Source organism: Dendrobates tinctorius, unplaced genomic scaffold (genome assembly GCF_039654945.1).
Source record: "Dendrobates tinctorius isolate UK_male_01 unplaced genomic scaffold, ASM3965494v1 ptg000087l, whole genome shotgun sequence".
In the NCBI taxonomy this organism is placed as follows: domain Eukaryota; kingdom Metazoa; phylum Chordata; class Amphibia; order Anura; family Dendrobatidae; genus Dendrobates; species Dendrobates tinctorius.
Window position 1 is genome coordinate 4,207,592 of NW_027361755.1, and position 17,999 is coordinate 4,225,590.

At 45.5% G+C, this 17,999-nt stretch overlaps 1 protein-coding gene across 9 annotated transcripts in view; it reads right to left on the bottom strand.

The window, feature by feature from the left end:
* Window positions 1–17,999, bottom strand: part of ARID1B (AT-rich interaction domain 1B) — a 2,758,190-nt gene that overhangs the window by 2,418,854 nt on the left and 321,337 nt on the right. For 8 of the 9 annotated variants that reach the window (XM_073585747.1, XM_073585745.1, XM_073585741.1 and 5 more), the window contains one exon: window positions 12,458–12,604. The exons of the other annotated variant lie outside the window; for it this stretch is intronic. In XM_073585747.1, coding sequence (XP_073441848.1) covers window positions 12,458–12,604 — 147 coding nt within the window. The remainder of the gene's footprint in view (window positions 1–12,457; window positions 12,605–17,999) is intronic. 9 annotated transcript variants of the gene reach the window in all.

A 17,999-nucleotide genomic window follows, 5' to 3' on the forward strand; every position in this document is an offset into this window, starting at 1 on the left:
TGATCCCCTGATGTGTGTCCGGCAAAGTGTCCTGCTCTGTCCACATTCCCACAACTATTAATGGGAATGGGGACAGAGCAGGAGACATTGCCGGACACACATCAGGGGATCAACTGACGTGACTGAGCCCCAGTAACACAGGAACAAGTGTGGATTGTGCAGACGGCACATCAGAGCAGCGACTGGCGGGCTTGGAGGCCAGGGGTTGGACCACGGTTAAAAGTCAGTAGTAGTGTGATGTTGGAGGCAGCAGGAGACTTTGCCATCCGCACAGCAGGGGAACAGCTGGCATTACTGAACCCCACTGACACAGTAGCGAGTGTTTTTCCCTGTGAAGACAGCACTTCTGAACACCAACTGGCGTTGTTGGAGCCCAGGATGAGGCATGGAGCAGGCTGAGGCCTGATGGTGTTGGCATGTGGAGGCAGCAGGAGACTTTGCCGTCTACACAGCAGGGGAACAGCTGGCATTACTGAACCCCACTGACACAGGAGCGAGTGTGTTTTTCTCTGTGAAGACAGCACTTCTGAACACCAACTGGCGTTGTTGGAGCCCAGGATGAGGCATGGAGCAGGCTGAGGCCAACTTGCAGCACGTTTTATAGAGGTAGTAGACTACAACTGATTGTAACCGTGCTCCACTATGGCCTCCGGCTCCACTGTCTCTAGTATTTCCCCTGGCCTCCAACCCCGCCAGTGACAGCTCTGAAGTGGCGTCAGCACAATCCACACTTGTTCCTGTGTTACTTGGGCGCAGTCCCGTCTGTTGATCCCCTGATGTGTGTCCGGCAAGGTCTCCTGCTCTGTCCTCATTCACACTACTAGTAATGGGAATGTGGACAGAGCAGGAGACATTGCCGGACACACATCAGGGGATCAACTGATGTGACTGAGCCCAAGTAACACTGGAACAAGTGTGGATTATGCAGACGCTGTCACTGGCAGGGTTGGAGGCCAGGGGAAATACTTGAGACAGTGGAGCCAGAGACCTAAGTGGAGCAGGGTTAAAAATCAGTAGTAGTTTGAATGTGGATGGAGCAGGAGACTTTGCCGTCCACACAGCAGGGAAGCAGCTGGCGTTACTGAACCCCACTAACACAGGAGCTAGTGTTTTTCTCTGTGCAGATGACACATCTGAGCGACAACTGACTGTGTTGAAGCCCAGGGATTATAGTTCAGGTGGTAGAAACATGAACACAACAGGAGACCTGGATACAGTTGCCAACCAATTATTTAGTCGGGAAGAGGACTGGCAAATTCTGGGGAGATCCAGGCCTTGTTCATTTTCAGAAATGTAAGCCGGTCGACGTTATCGGAAGAAAGTCGCGTGCGACGGTCTGTTAGTACACCACCTGCGGCACTAAAGACGCGTTCCGATAATACACTGGCAGCAGGGCAAGCCAGCACCTCCAATGCATACTGGCTAAGCTCTGGCCATGTATCCAGCTTAGAGACCCAAAACTTGAAGGGGGAAGAGCCATCTGGGAGTACACTCACAGGGCAAGACTTGTAGTCTGTCACCATCTGACGGAAACGTTGCCTCCTGCTGACTGGAGCCGTCAGTGATGGTATAGACAATTGTGGCGGACACACAAAACTTTGCCACATTTGGGCCATAGTGGTCTTGCCTTGTGCTGAGGCGCTGCCTCTGCTCCCTCTTTGTGCCGAGTTTCCTCCACTGGGTCGATGCACAGAGGTGCTTTGTAAAGCACTAGCACCACTGCTGTCGGGTGGAATGGAAAACATGATGAACTGCACCAGTGTGTCTTGGTACTCCCGCAGTTTACGCTCCCGGTTCAACGTTGGTATGAGGGTTTGCAAGTTGTCCCGGTAGCGAGGATCTAGGAGGGTGTACACCCAATAATCAGCCGTGTAGAGAATGTGGGCGATGCGGCGGTCGTTTCTCAGGCACTGCAGCATGAAGTCAACCATGTGCTGCAGACTCCCAACTGCCAAAGAACCGCTGTCCCCTGCTTGAGGCGTGATCTCTGCCTGCTCTGCATCACCCTGCTCTGCTGTACATACTGACTAGAGCTTTGTGTACCTCCCTCCTGTGGAGAGAGGTCTTCCTCCTCCATCGACTCCTCCTCATCCTCCTCACAAAGTGTCCCCTGTCTAGGCCTTTGTGAGGAAGCACGTAGCGCAGACTGTCCAGAAGCAGATGGCATTTGGGACTCCTCATCCTCCACCTCTTCCAAAACCTCATCCCTTAGTGCTTGCAGTGTTTTTGAAGCATGCAGATAAGGGGGACAGTCATGCTGACTAGTGCATCATCTGCACTCGCCATCCGCGTGGAATCATCGAAGGCACGCAAAACGAAGCAGATGTCCTTCATAGAGGCCCACTCAGTGGTGCTGAAGTGTGACCGGCGCACATTGCGACTTGTTTGCGCCTGATGCAGCTGGTACTCCATGACTGCTGCCTGCTGCTCACACAACCGCTCCAACATATGTAACGTTGAATTCCACCTGGTGGGTAGGTCACATATGATGCGATGTTCCGGAAGGTGTAATCGACGCTGCAGAGCAGCAAGGCGCGATCTTGCCATGCTGGAACGACGCACGTGAGCGCACTCTATGCGGACCTTGTGCAGCAGTGCATCAAGATCCGGATAGTCCCTCAGAAAGCTCTGCACGACCAAGTTGAGCACATGTGCCAGACATGGGATGTGAGTGAGGTTGCCTAGGCCAAGAGCTGCCACCAGATTTCGGCCATTGTCACACACTACCAAGCCCGGCTGGAGATTCGCTAGCACAAACGACACGTCGCTCTCCTGCTTGATGGGATTCCAGAGCTCCTGCGCTGTGTGGCTTCGATTCCCAAATGAAATTAATTTCAGTACGGCCTGTTGACGTTTGGCCACGGCTGTGCTCATATCGGTTGTAACAGGCTCCTGCTGCGCTGTTTCAGAGGAACTGGAGTAGGAGGTGGAGTCAATGTGTACAGACTGGATTCCTGCAATCCGTGGAGTTGGCAGAACACAGAGCGCCACTCTCCAGATCTGTACCCAGCTCCACAACATTGACCCAATGGGCAGTGAGGGAAAGGTATCGTCCCTGTCCATGGTTACTGGTCCACGCATCAGTGGTCAGGTGGACCTTGCTACTGACGGCGTTTAGTAGCGCATGTTTTATGTTTGCCTTCACATGTTTCTGCAGGGCAGGGATGGCTCGCCTGCTGAAATAAAAGCGGCTGGGCACGGTGTATTGTGGGACTTCCAATGCCATGAAGTCCCGGAAGGTGTCAGTCTCCACCAGCCTGAATGACAGCATTTCAAGGGCCAGTAGTTTGGCAATGCCAGCATTCAGAGCCTGTGCTCGGGGATGGTTTGCCGAGTATGGCCGCCTTTTCTCCCATGCCTGTGCTACCGATGGCTGCTGAGTGGCCTGGTAGTGTGAGGATGACTTGGAACGTGGTGCTGTGGGTGGAATGTCACAGGGTCTCCGGACAACAATGCCAGAGGTTCTTCCTTGGCGATCCTGTGATGAAGCCAAACCAGCTGTGTGTGAGCTGGAGGAAGAGGCCCCAACACGAGCTGAAGAGGTGGTAGGTGGTGCTGTACGTTGGCCTACGTCTTCAGTGTGTCTGTGTAACTCCAGCTCGTGCTTGGTCCGCACATGTTTCCACATATTAGTGGTATTGAGGTTGCTGACATTTTTCCCTCTTTTGACTCTCTGATGACACAGCTTGCATTTGACAAAGCAAATGTGATCTGCAACTGTGTCAAAAAAGGACCACGCACTGCAAGTCTTGGGAGCGCCCTTTTTGCCTTTTGAAAGTGGAATGCTCCTAATGGGTGCCGAAGTGGAGGCTACAGGCAACCAAGTCTGCCCCCTCCCTCTCCCTCCGGTTTTGGCCGTTCGGGGAATCTCTTCCTCAGAGCTGCTCCCACCACCTTCCTGTTCCTCACGCCATGATGGGTCAAGGACCTCATCATCTACACTCCCCTCTTCAAACACCTGCTTCTCCTGGGTTGTCTTGCCAGCACCATACGCAACAGAAAGTGGCACCTGAGTCTCGTCATCATCTGATGCGTACTGAGGTGTGCTGACCATAGGCACTGGCCCACCCGCCTCTTCAGATTCAGAGGGACAAAGAAGTTGCGCATCACTGCATACTCCCTCTTCTTCACATTCTGGAATGCTGCTTGGCTGGCCCCCTCTTTCCAAACCAACAGATTCCGAGAACAGAAGTAGAGACTGTGATGGCTCCTGTCCTGGGCTCTCTGACTGCCTGGGCACTTTGGCAGGTGGTGAAGAGACAGATGCTTGCTCTTCGGTGCTCTGGCCCTGAGAGGATGTGGAAGTAATTGAAGTCGATGCATTAGCTGCCATCCATCCGACAACAGCTTCAATTTGTTCCTCCCGCAGCAGTGGGGTACGGTGAGGTCCTACAAAGCTGCGCATAAAGGACTGTTGCCTGCTAAAACTGGAGGATGCTGACTCACTGGTGCCAACAGCAGGCACAGAATCCCCACGTCCTCTCCCTGCAGAATCCCCACGTCCTCTCCCTGCTGAAACTCCACGCCCACGGCCACGTGCCTTACTCCCTGCCTTCTTCATCTTGCTAGACTGAGAAAGATAGGCAGAAAAGTACAAAGGGGGGCCTTAGTGTGCTTATTCCTGAACAGCTGGTTACAGGTATAAGAAACACTAATTTTATGAAGTGTGTGTGTCGACAACACTTTAATGGGAGCTAATGTGGCCTACACAACTTTCAAATGTAGTGTTTGGTGAACTTTGTTGCTTTTTTTGGGGGGATGTGACCAAAGATTTGAAAGTGAGAGTATCACCAACTTTCTGGAGCTATTACAATGCAGGCAGGTAAACTACAATGCAAAAGATGAGGCTCCAAAAAAATTGGGTAATACTAATCTGGCTGCAGCTGAAGGGCACAAGCCAGAAAAAAGGCTCCTCTATCTACTCCTATATAGTGTTTGCAATCAACCAATGTAGATGGATATGGATGGATGCACACTAATAGGAGAAGAAAAAAATGAGCTGCAATTAAAGAAAAATATGTGTGAGGCAGTGACGCACGCTGAGCAGCCTACAACCAGACGTAGCTGCAGGACACACTACTCAGCATGAGCTGCACTCACACACAGTCAGAGACCTCTCAGACAGCTGTGAACAGTGCAGCTAAGTGGGCACTAGCACTGACAGGCTGCAGAAAGGCTCCGCTGTGTACTCCTGGAGTGTTTGCAACCACCGTATATGGATACGGATGGATGCACAATAATAGGAGAAAAAATGAGCTGCAAAAAAAGAAAAATGTGTGAGGCAGTGACACGCTGAGCGTCCTACAACCAGACGTAGCTGCAGGACACACTACTCAGTGTGAGCTGCACTCACACACAGTCAGAGACCTCTCGGACAGCCGTGAACAGTGCAGCTAAGTGGGCACTAGCACTGAAAGGCTGCAGAAAGGCTCCGCTGTCTACTACTAGTGTTTGCAACCAACGTATATGGATATGGATGGAAGCACACTAGATAGAATTTTTAAAAAATAAGCAGCTCAAAAAGAAAAATATGTATGAGGCAGCAGTGAGGCACGCTGGGCGGCCTACAACCAGACGTGGCTGCAGGACTCACTCCACAGCGTGAGCTGCACTCACACAGCCCTTGCAGACAGCTGTGAACACTGCTGCTAGGGAAAAGCAAGCTACAGTGGTGGTTTATGTAGCCTGGGTAAAGCACAATATTGTTTTGAGAATCGCTATTTCTAACTGTCCCTTACAGTCTTCAACAGTAGCCTGTCCCTAACTGAATTCACAGCTGAGTGACCAGAAATGGCGGTGGCAGTGGCTTTTATAGTGTATCATGACATCATTTCAGCAGCCAATCACAGCCATGCCAATAGTTAACATGCCTAACAGGATGTGCCCACACTTCTGAGGATTACCATTGGCTGAATCAAAGCGAGCGGGCTGATAGCATTATGGGAACTTCCGATTCCGGTATCCGATATGAAAAAAGTATCGGAAGTCAGTATCGGAATTCCAATACAGATAATATCGGCCGATACCCGATACTTGTGGTATCGGAAAGCTCAACACTAGCCATGAGTCTTCTTGGGAACGATTTAACAAGTTTTTCACACATGGATTTGGGGATCCTCTGCCATTGTTCCTTGCAGATCCTCTCAAGTTCTGTCAGGTTGGATGGTGAACGTTGGTGGACAGCCATTTTCAGGTCTCTCCAGAGATGCTCAATTGGGTTTAGGTTAGGGCTCTGGCTGGGCCAATAATAATAATAATGGTCATAGAGTTGTTCTGAAGCCACTCCTTTGTTATTTTAGCTGTGTGCTTAGGGTCATCATCTTGTTGGAAGGTGAACCTTCGGCTAAGTCTGAGGTCCAGAGCATTCTGGTAGAGGTTTTCATCCAGGATCTCTCTGTACTTGGCTGCATTAATGTATTCTTCAATTGCAACCAGTCATCCTGTCCCTGCAGCTGAAAAACATCCCCATAGCATGATGCTGCCACCACCATGTTTCACTGTTGGGATTGTATTGGGCAGGTGATGAGCAGTGCCTAGTTTTCTCCACACATACCACGTAGAATTTTTTGGTGATAATTCTATCTTAATCTCATCAGACCAGAGAATCTTATTTCTCATAGTCTGGGAGTCATTCATGTGTTTTTTAGCTAACTCTATGCAGGCTTCCACATGTCTTACACTGAGGAGCTTTCGACAGGCCACTCTACCATAAAGGCCTGACAGGTGGAGGGCTGCAGTGATAGTTGACTTTGTGGAACTCTTTCCCATCTCCCTACTGAATCTGTGGAGCTGAGTCACAGTGATCTTGGGGTGCTTCTTTACCCCTCTCACGAAGGCTCTTCTCCCATGATTGCTCAGTTTGGCTAGATGGCCAGGTCTAGGAAGACTTCTGGTGGTCCCAAACTTCTTCCATTTAAGGATTTTGGAGGCCACTGTGCTCTAAGGAACCTTGAGTACTGCAGAAATTCTTTTGGAACCTTGGCCAGATCTGTGCCTTGCCACAATTCTGTCTCTGAGCTCCTTGGCCATTTCCTTTGACCTCATGATTCTCATTTGGTCTGAGATGCACTGTGAGGTCTTATATAGACAGGTGTGTGCCTTTACAAATCAAGTCCTATCAGTTTAATTAAACACAGCTGGACTCCAATGAAGGAGTAGAACCATCTCAAGGAGGATCACAAGGAAATGGACAGCATGTGACTTAAATATGTGTCTGAGCAAAGGGTCTGAATACATATGACCATGTGATATTTCAGTTTTTCTTTTTTAATAAATGTGCAAAAATGTCAACGATGCTTGTCACATGGATGATATCAGTGGGTGTTATGCATATGCACATGTGTGGTATCTTTTATGGGCCGTGCTGACAGTAAAAAACGGACATGTCAGCGTGTTTTGCCCATGGACACACAGTCCATGGAAACACACTGACATGTGCACAGACCTATTCACTTGAATAGGCAAATAGTGCTCCGTTGCTCCCGAGTCTCTCTCCACATGGTTAAGTAGCACTGTACAGCCACATATGGGGTATTGCCACGTTCAGCAGAAATTGTGGGACATATTTTGTTGCCATTTTTACACACTTCTTGTGTGAAAATGTAAAATCTTTGGCTATAACAAAATTTTAGTGGTAAAAATTAAGATATTTTGTCTTTATTGCCCAATGGTATAACGCTCTGACACCCCCATTGTATCAATATGATCACTGCACCCCTAGATGAATTCATTGAGAGGTGTAGTTCGTAAAATGGGGGGGGGGTTTCTGCTGTTTTGGCACCTCATGGGCTCTCCCAGTGGGTCAATATAAAGAAAAATGAAAAGATATAGGCCATAGATAGGAGGATCACCACGTAAGCATAAGAATACAATCTTTATTAAGTACAAAAACCACCCACAAAAAACATTGAAAAGTCACATCTGTGACATACACAAACAATTGAGTTAATAATAAAGCCCTAACCCACAACCTAGCACTCATGTGTGTCAAACAGTATATAATAATTCAGTATAATTCAATATAAACAGCATACCATCAAGCAATAGTACAATAGGGTAAAGAAGGGGTTAAGTTGGAGTCCCAGCCCAAAGGAAGGAAAATTATGTGTAACAGCTGAGACGCATGATACATGCCTGAAACGGCATTATTTGTTATACACAATTCCAAAAGGCAGATAAAAAATGTATATAAAACATAGACAGTCTGTTATATTGCGTGACTCCAATCACAAAAACTAACCCCCTACAAATATATAATTAAATGCCCTAAAGCAGTATGAATATATTATAGGAGAAAGATATAGCAGCGGTTTATCCAAGGTACATATATGCATATATCCATTACCTAATACATGTTGAAAAAAAGCCAAAGAAGGCAAATAGCACAATGATATAAATAAACTGAAGGGCTCAAATGAAGCACCTATACAGCAAGATATAAAGAGTAAAGCATCCTAGCCAGATTTTAAGAAGCATGGACAAACCGCCCAGAGGACACACATGGTGGTAAGTGAGGTAAAGATAAGTATACGACGCGTGTCGCCACTCGTGGTGGCTTCTCCCAGTGGGTCATGGCACCTGCAAACCATAACAGTACCTTCACCAAAAAAGAAATACAGATGGCACTCACCGGTTAAAATCTTCTTTATTCTATTTCTTTAAAACATCGGCATAGGGAGGATGGGAGCAGGAGTGGAGATGTCATCTCCACTCCTGCTCCCATCCTCCCTATGCCGATGTTTTAAAGAAATAGAATAAATAAGATTTTAACCGGTGAGTGCCATCTGTATTTCTTTTTTGGTGAAGTTGTTGTGCCTATTGCTTTGGAGTGGCACCCCGGTCTATGGAGAACTTCTTATACTGCACACACTTCTAGGCGGCAGTTCACACAGGCATGTGCACAATGAATGTGTTTTCTTGCTGTGCGGATTAATTCCTTGTTGGAGATAAACCATAACAGTACAATCTGGCGCTTCTTCCCTTCCGAGGTCTGCCATGAATCCAAATAGTGGTTTACCCCCACATATAGGGTATCAGTGTACTCAGGACAAATTGAACATTAACTTTTGGGGTCTAATATCTTCTGGTACCCATGGGAAAATAAAAAATTGGGGGCGTAAAGATCATTTTTGTGGAAAAAATATGATTTTTTATTTTTACGGCTCTACGTTATAAACTTCTGTGAAGCACTTGATGGTTCAAAGTGCTCACCAGACATCTAGATACGTTACTTGGGGGGATGTAGTTTCCAAAATGGGGTCACTTGTGGGGAGTTTCCACTGTTTAGGCACATCAGGGGCTCTCTCCAGAGGCAACATGGTGTCGGATCTCAATTCAAGCCAATTTTGCATTGAAAAAGTCAAATGGCGCTCCTTCCCTTACGAGCTCTGACATGCGCCTAAACAGTGGTTTACCTCCACATATGAGGGTGTCAGCGTACTGAGGACAAATTGCACAACAACTTTTGTTGTCCAATTTCTAGTGTTACCCTTGGTAAAATAAAAAAAAATAGGATCTGAAGTAATGTTTTGGTGAAAAAAAATGTAAAAGTTCATTTTTTTTAAACATTCCAAAAATTCCTGTGAAGCACCTGAAGGGTTAATAAACTTCTTGAATGTGGTTTTGAGCACCTTCAGGGATGTAGTTTTTAGAATGGTGTCACTGTTGGGTATTTTCTATCATATAGACTATGAAAGTGACTTCAAATGTGATGTGGTCACTAAAAAAAATGGTGTAAAAATGAGAACTCGCTGTTTAACTTTTAACCCTAATAACTTATTTGAAAAAAAATGTTGGTTCCAAAATTGTGCTGATGTAAAGTAGACATGCAGGAAATGTTACTTATCAAGTATTTTATGTGAGATATCTCTGTGATTTAAGGGCATGAAAATTAAAATTTGGATAATTGCAAAATTTTCTCTAAATTTAATTTTTTTTCACAAATAAATGCAAGTCATAACAAATAAATTTTACCGCTGCCATGAAGTACAATATGGCATAAGAAAACATTCTCAGAATCACCGAGATCCATGTAAGCGTTCGAGAGTTATTTGCTCGTAAAGGGACAGTGGTCAGAATTGTAAAAACTGGCCTGGTCATTCATATGAAAACCACCCACGGGGGTAAAGGGGTTAAATAAAGCTGCTTTATTTTTATACTTGCTGTTATTTTGTTTTGCCAACATTTTATTGATATACTTAGGGGCAGATTACACGCGTTTTTGATGCGTTTCTGACATGGAAACACACTAAAAACACGTGCATGCAAGTCTATGGGGAAAATTCGTATGCACAGAAAACTCCATGTACCTTCAAGAGAAATTAACAAGTTGCAGATTTGAAACACGCATCATAGGTCAGTTTACATGGAGTAAAATAAAAGCAGCACATTGGGCAGGAGATATCTACAAATTCCATCCAGTTTGTTGGAACTCGAACACCCTGCATTTTTGACGCAGGGAAAATATTCAGTGTCAAAAATGCACCAAAAGCTCATCGTGGGAACGTGACCCAAGTAATCACAAATACATTTTTTATCTAAGATAGCTCATGAGGAAATGAGGTGGATATTGTGGGATGGATACATACTTAATTTTGTAATTTGTCTTAGCAATGAAATTTAGCCTAACACCGCACCAATTACAACTTATTTTTATTCAAATGATTTCCATTACTTTTCTGTGTTTAACCCTTTATGCTCATGCAGATTAGTGACCGGCCCATAGTTCTTAGCAGCTCATTTACATACAAGAGAAATGTGGGTTTCTCTGGAATAAGACACCAGATTATAGCCATCAAGTAATAGAAACCAACTAGCACTGTTGAGGGACATGCACAATATTCATCATCAGTAACAATATGTTCACATGTTGTAGATTTCAGAAAGATTTTCTGGATGGATTTGTGGAATGCTGAAAAAATCTGCATGGAAATTGTTATACACACGTGGTCAAAATTGTTGGTACCCCTCGTTTAATGACAGAAGAACCCACAATGGTCACAGAAATAACTTGAATCTGACAAAAGTAATAATAAATCAAAAATCTATTAAACGGAATAAATCAAAGTCATACATTGCTTTTCAACCATGCTTCCACAGAATTTTAAAAAAAATTAAACTCGTGAAATAGGCCTGGACAGAAATGATGGTACCCCTGAAAATAAGGTGACAAAAGGACATGTAAAATCAAGGTGTGTCCACTAATTAGCATCACAGGTGTCTACAATCTAGGAATCAGTGAGTGGGCCTGTATAGAGGGCTACAGATACTTGCTGTGCTGTTTGGTCACATGGTGTGTATCACACTCAACATGGAGCAGAGGAAGAGAGGAAAAGAGATGTCTCATCAGATTATAAAGAAAATTATAGACATAGTTTGACCACATGTGTATGATACAAACTTTAAAATCTGTCAGTTCGTGGTATGAAAATTATTGCAAATTTCATCCATTGCACAATAAAGGGGATTTTCTGTGTCAAATCTGCCACAAAGTTAGCATGTAGCTTTTGCTGCAGACACTGCTGGAAATGCCATTAGTTTTATTTAGACAATCTGAGAAACCTCCATCAGTTTTTATTATTTTGCATTTGAAAGAAAGTGATGACACACTGATGTTAAAATTGGACACAATGACAATACCACTGGTGAAAATCTCACCGGGACACCAATAAATTTTGCCCTGTGTTTCTCATATGCAAAAAAAGAATAAAAATTTACATACCAAACTGGCCTGGAGGACAGAACAACCATGAAATTAGCATGTGGAATAACATTGTGTCTGAATTCAGGCCAAAAAATGGTCTTATAAGTTTTGCTCCATATTTATGCTTTAAGGTGCGTTTGAAGGGGGTAAAAACAGCAAAATTAAAATCTGGATGGAAAATAATCTCTATGGGATTTGACACTCGTGGATTATCAATTTAAGATGAAGATATCACAGTGGATTTCACCCTCTTCAACGCAAAGTATGAGGTCCACAGTATATCTGTAGAATTTCCCAATGGAAACTGCAGACAATACACACAATATACACAATAGTAGGGATATTGCCGCTGCCGAAATTCAGCAGCAAAATGCATCCTATATTAATGTACCTTTAGACACTTTTCACAACTCACTTGTCAAAGTGGTGTGGCCTAGCAGGCAAGAGGAGGTGACCTAAACTAATAATGTGAAGCAAAATTTCATTAGAATGTGTGGAACAAAGTAAGCAAATTTATCCATAGAATGACTCACTTTTGCACATTTTTAAACACTTTTTACCCTAAGTTTTCACTGTCTAAAAGTTAGACAGTTTAATATATCTGACCCAATTATGGATAGCACCAAGATATCTGGTTTCTATGTAAATGGATATTCGTCTGTACGCAAGACTTACATACTAAAGTAGCCTTATTATTTCCACTCACAACTTAATATAACAATTGGAGTAGAGAAAGGCAGCTTTTGTTGTACTTACCTGCTGGTACTGGAACCGTTGCTGGTTCTGCGACGTATACTGACCCTGGGACTGTGAATACGGAGGCTGTGACTGCTGGTTGTAATATGACTGTTGGCCTTGTTGGCAGTAGCCACTAATACCTTGCTGACCGTACTGAGGCGGCATCTGTTAGAAGAGCCAAGCAAAGTTACACATGAGTCAAGTTGAATGGACTCAAGCTATTAAGCATTATTCAGACTAGAACTTGTGTAGATTTTCACTTACATTGTCAGTGGCATTTTACCAGGTGTTTTTTTTTTACAATGCCAAAATTTGCGCAAAACACTCCAGTAAATGAGAAATTAAATTAAGATGCTCAAAAAAAATTTTAAAATAGTTTTTTAAAAAGCTAAAGTACTAGTATATTCATCACTAGTAGAATACCCGTGACTTCGCTCGCGGAATATATGAAATTGTTGTTTTTTGTTTTTTTTTTTAATTTTTAGTGTTACCCTGAAATTGACATTTTCAGAGTTCTAAAGTAAACGTTTTTTTCCATTTTAAATTTTTATTATTTTGGCATTTTGCTAATTTGTCGTAACATTGATGTGAACAACTTTTTTTTTATTTCAACATTATTATTGATTTTACATATTCAATACATATTATGTAGTATAAATTATTACAATTATTTTTTGAACTATTTTTTTTTTTTATCATAAATGAAAATTTATGCACCTTACACAAACATATAAAATATTTACACCCAATTAACAACATAGTGCAACCCTTCCCCCCTCCCTCCAGTGTAATCTATAAGAACCGTATATACGACCCGTGTATAAGCCGACCCCCCTAATTTTGCCTCAAAAACAGGGAAAACTTATTGTCTCGCGTATAAGCCTAGGGTTAAATGGTGGTCCAAGAAGATGCTCCATAGATAAACCCCCCCATATGCTGCTGCACAAGGGTTAATGCTGCCCCATAAGATTCTCCATAAATACCCCCCATAATATGCTGCTGCACAAGGGTTAATGCTGCCCCATAAATACCCCCATATGCTGCTCCACAAGGGTTAATGCTGCCCCATAAGATGCTCCATAAATACACCTTATTTGCTGCTGCTGCAATAAAAAAAATGACATACTCACCTCTCCATCGCTGGGGGCCAGGTGCCGGTGCCCTGAGCCCCTGGCAGTGGCGATATCCACCTTTCCCCTTTCCAAGCCGTGCACCGCTGTGTCTCCCGGATCCCTGCATTGACAGCAGAGGGCGCGCACAGACCACGTCATCGTGTCCTCTGCCGTCACAGGAGGACCCGGAGACACAGCGGTGTACGGCTTGGAACGGGGACAGGTGAATATCACTCTGCCCCCGTCATACTCACCCCTCCTAGCGCAAGGTCTTCTCTGCAGCCCCTGCTTCTCCCTCTGCTTCCTGCATTCAGCTGGTCACGTGGTACCGCTCATTAAAATCACAAATATGCGCATATTTATGAGTTTAATGAGCGGTACCATGTGACCGCTGAATGCAGAAAGCAGACGGAAGAGGGAGAAGCAGGGGATGCAGAGAAGTGCCAGGAGAGGTGAGTATGGTCTCTGACACCCCCGCTCCCCCTCCTCTGCCCACCTCCCGGTATATGACTCACGTATAAGCCAAGAGGGGGACTTGCAGCCCAAAAAAATGGGCTGAAAATCTCGGCTTATACATGAGTATATACGGTAGAGTAAAATTGGTTTACAGTTAAACAACTATCTGTTGTAGTGCTTTTTGGTAAACAATGTTTCTGGTTTTACCTTCAGGTGCATATATGAAAATATTTGTGGGGTTACCCACTCTAAAGCAAGAAATGTACAACTGTCCATGTGAAAAAAATGGGCACTCCAAATTAATGCTGGCTATTTTAAGTGATTGAGCTTGTGCTTTGTTTATAGTAGCCGCCGGACACGACATGTAGGGGGAGGAGGGCAGGACACTGGAGAGGAGGAAGTGACCTATTGATGATGCAGGGAAATAGGATAGGTGAGGGGGAGAATGAATGGCGGAGACTGACAAAAGGTAGCCAAAGGAGATGGGACTAGGAGAGGGAGGAAGTGACATAGGCAGAGGTGGGGGCTCCAGGGACAAAAGGACAGAGCAAAGGGGAGTTGTTCTCTTCGGCCATGGACATCTGGACAGCAGGACCCACAGTAAGAAGACCAGCTCAAATCCCTTTCCCCCCTCCTTATTTAGGGTCCCCCCACAATCCTACTAATTAGTTATATTAGACAAAAGCCCCAGAATCCCACTAATTATCTACGTTTAAAAAGCTCTGCCCCTATCCTTACCAGGATGGATGTGGAAGATCTTGTCAGCAGTCTGCAGGCAGTTGCCAGGGATCGCCCCCCAGGCTGGCTGGAGGGGGCGATTAATGGACTCTTACATGAGGGCTCGGGTGGCGCTGGTATCGGGGCCAGGCAGCCGACCGCCTGGAGAATAGATGCGGGATCCCGGAGGAGGCAGGGGGCGGGGTCAGGAAGTAGGAGGTCCGTGGCCCATTCAATGAGTAGCAGCGCCAGACAGGAGTGGGGGGTCCTGCAGTAGAATCCATACCGACGGATGCTGCACGCTCTGTCGGTGAGAACAGAAAAACCCAAGCTGTGCAGGAGAATCTCGGGTCCCGGGCAGCGCCATCTCACTTCCGGGGGCCTGTACAAAGGACCCAGGTAGAAGGGCTGGCCAGGGAGATGCCTGGGGAGAATGTGGAAGAGGAAGTGTGGCCACAGCAAATGCCTGAAGCATGTCACTTCTGGGGTCCTTTTCAAAGGACCCAGGAAAACAGGTCGCCCAGGGAGGCGCCTGTATCAAAACAACACACAGAAGGGGCAGAAGGGGGGATTCTGTTATAAATGGGTCACCGAGGAGGAAAAAATAAACAAGTTAAGTCTCAGAAAACCAGAGAAGTTGGTAACTATGCAGATTGCAGATCCCTGAACTTAACCGCACAACTAGCAGCAGTCGTGGAGCATTCCTACGTTGGTCCTAGATGCCTCATCACAACCGGAGAGCTACATAAGCCTAAAGCAGGAAAAGAGCAAAACTAACTGCCCCAGAGCAGACCCCAAAGGAAAGACAGCCCCCCACATGTATTGATGGTGAAACAAGATGAAATTACAAATAAAGGCAGGAAAATAGGATGAGCAAACGATGGGGCCCAGCTAACTAAAAAGGACAGGAAAAGAAAGACACTGTCTGCAATCTGCCAAAAAAACCTACAAAAGTATTGTCCAACACTTCTGATAACAAAATTAACCCTGAAGTCACTAGACTTCTACACCTATATCAGCACTCTGAAATATTCTGAGACAGAGCAAAAAGAGGCCAATCCAATAAGGGACAAAAAGCAGCTTGGCAAATACTGATACATAGGAGTGGAAATTCAGCATAGCCCCAGCAGGGGCAGGCTCACCACACAAGAAACTGAACTGACCAACAAGCGCAAGTGTGAACAATAGCAAAATACAAACTTATCTTGAGAAGACTGGAAGAGAGCTGAAGTCCAGGACCTTAGAAGCAGACTGAATCACCAGCCCTAGGATAGGGCGTCGGCTGTCTTATATCCAGTCTGACGCTGCAGAGATCCAATCGTTATCTTCCTCATCAGGTGGTAGATCACTACAACTTAAACCAACCTCACTACCTCCTGTCACCACCAGAGGGAGAACGGGAGGGGAACTCTCAACTGGTGGAGCAGAAAATGAGTTCATAACAGGATTCCCGGAGAGGAAGTATTAGGAAGGCCCAATAGGCCGACTCGCATTACTAGGCCCTCAGACAGGCTATCGTTAGAGATGCCTTTGTGGGGGCAGCAGCGGGCAAGAAGCCCCTCTAGAGACCCTCCAGTCCTGGGTAATGTTAGAAGAAGCAGGCTCCAGGTGAGAAGGGAATCATTAAATAGGAATGATAGCAGCCCAGGGGGAGAGACTGCGGCCATGCCCCCCAGGGCGGCTGTGGAAGGACCAAGGCAGTCACAGCGATCACGGGGGGGGGAACGCAGCCATCGACAGAAGCCCAGAGCAAGCATATTCGGTCCGCCAAGCTTCAGAGAGATGGCCACGTGAGGATGTGGAGACGGGTTGGACAAAACCCTTTTTCTGGCCGAAACAGGACCAAATTCGAGGACGACGACGACATGGAGGATTCCTGAGCCACAACGGCCGATGGGATGACGACTCCCAGGCGGCCTGGTAATTATAATTCCACGTCTTGTATGTCTCCATTTGCAGGTCAATCACAAGGGGGTGGGGGTTATCAGGGATCCCCGAGAAGAAATTTAAATTACACTACATTATCCACAGAGTCACCTAGCAATGAGTTGGGAGCATTGTTATAAACCCTAATGAGGAGGATGGACCGCTTAGTGGACTACCCCCTACACACCTCAAAGGGAAAACATTGGTGACGGTGCTGTAACAGTGTCTGCAACTATGTCAGCTGGGGAGAAAGAAAGTGACCACTTAGATGACAGGGCCCGAGGTGAGGTATATATTTAGTTGAAATCTCTCATGACCACTATGTCATATTTTTTAGAGAACTTGGCCATTTGATGCATAAAGAGTTCATCCATATCTTCAGTTTGCACAGGTGGCCTGTAGTAAATGCCTACAATGGTGTCCTTTCCATTGTTCTGTCCTTGTATTCTTACCCAAACAGTTTCCACAGAACTCCCAGTCTCTGAAGCTTCAATCTCTGTGCAGATATACTAGGAAAGAGGCCAGACGAGCACTGCTCCTACACCGACCCTCTACCCTCCCTAAAAGAAATGTCTTTCTTTAACTCTCCTGGTGCTGGATATTGTAACCAAAGAGCGATCATACCCCCCACCTGTCTGCTGAGGCTCCCTCAGCAGACTGAAGCTGACTACTATTGCGCAGCTATTACAGACTCTGGGCTGCCCATTGTGACACGTAGTCCCATTGTTCCAGTGATCCAAAGTGTTCCATGAATAGAAAACATCCAAGCATAGTGCTCTATGAATGTAATGCATCCTATCATAGTGTTCCATGGATGTAACACATCCTATTTACTGCAGGCAAGCAGCGCACCTAGCTGCTGCTACAAGCCACTAGAATACCATCTGTCAGACAGGTGGACGTAGGCCGAACATTCAAAATAACTCGCCAGATAAATTGTTTCTTTTCCATTTAATTCATATGTGAATTGACTCAAAATTGAACAGTAAATTTCAAAATTGAAAAGTTGGAAGGCCACAAGAGGGGGACAATGTTTCAAAAATGAAATGACATATTGCATGAGGGATGTGGTAGGAATTGAATAACTTAGCTACACATGTGATGCTTGAATTAAAGCTGGGGAAGTACTGAGGGGAAGGGACTGCAGGCCTTGTAGCAAGTGGGTGTGAAGAAATGTATCTATCCAAAGCCAAACACATTACTGCAGCCTATCACACCTGTACCTACCAAGCAGCAAAGGCCGAGGCAGAACATTATTTAAATGACAGATCGAAAGCTGTCTCAAAAAGGATGAGGATGAAAGGTGACAAGCCTTCTCAATCTTATCCAGCATCATAGGGGAGAAAGCG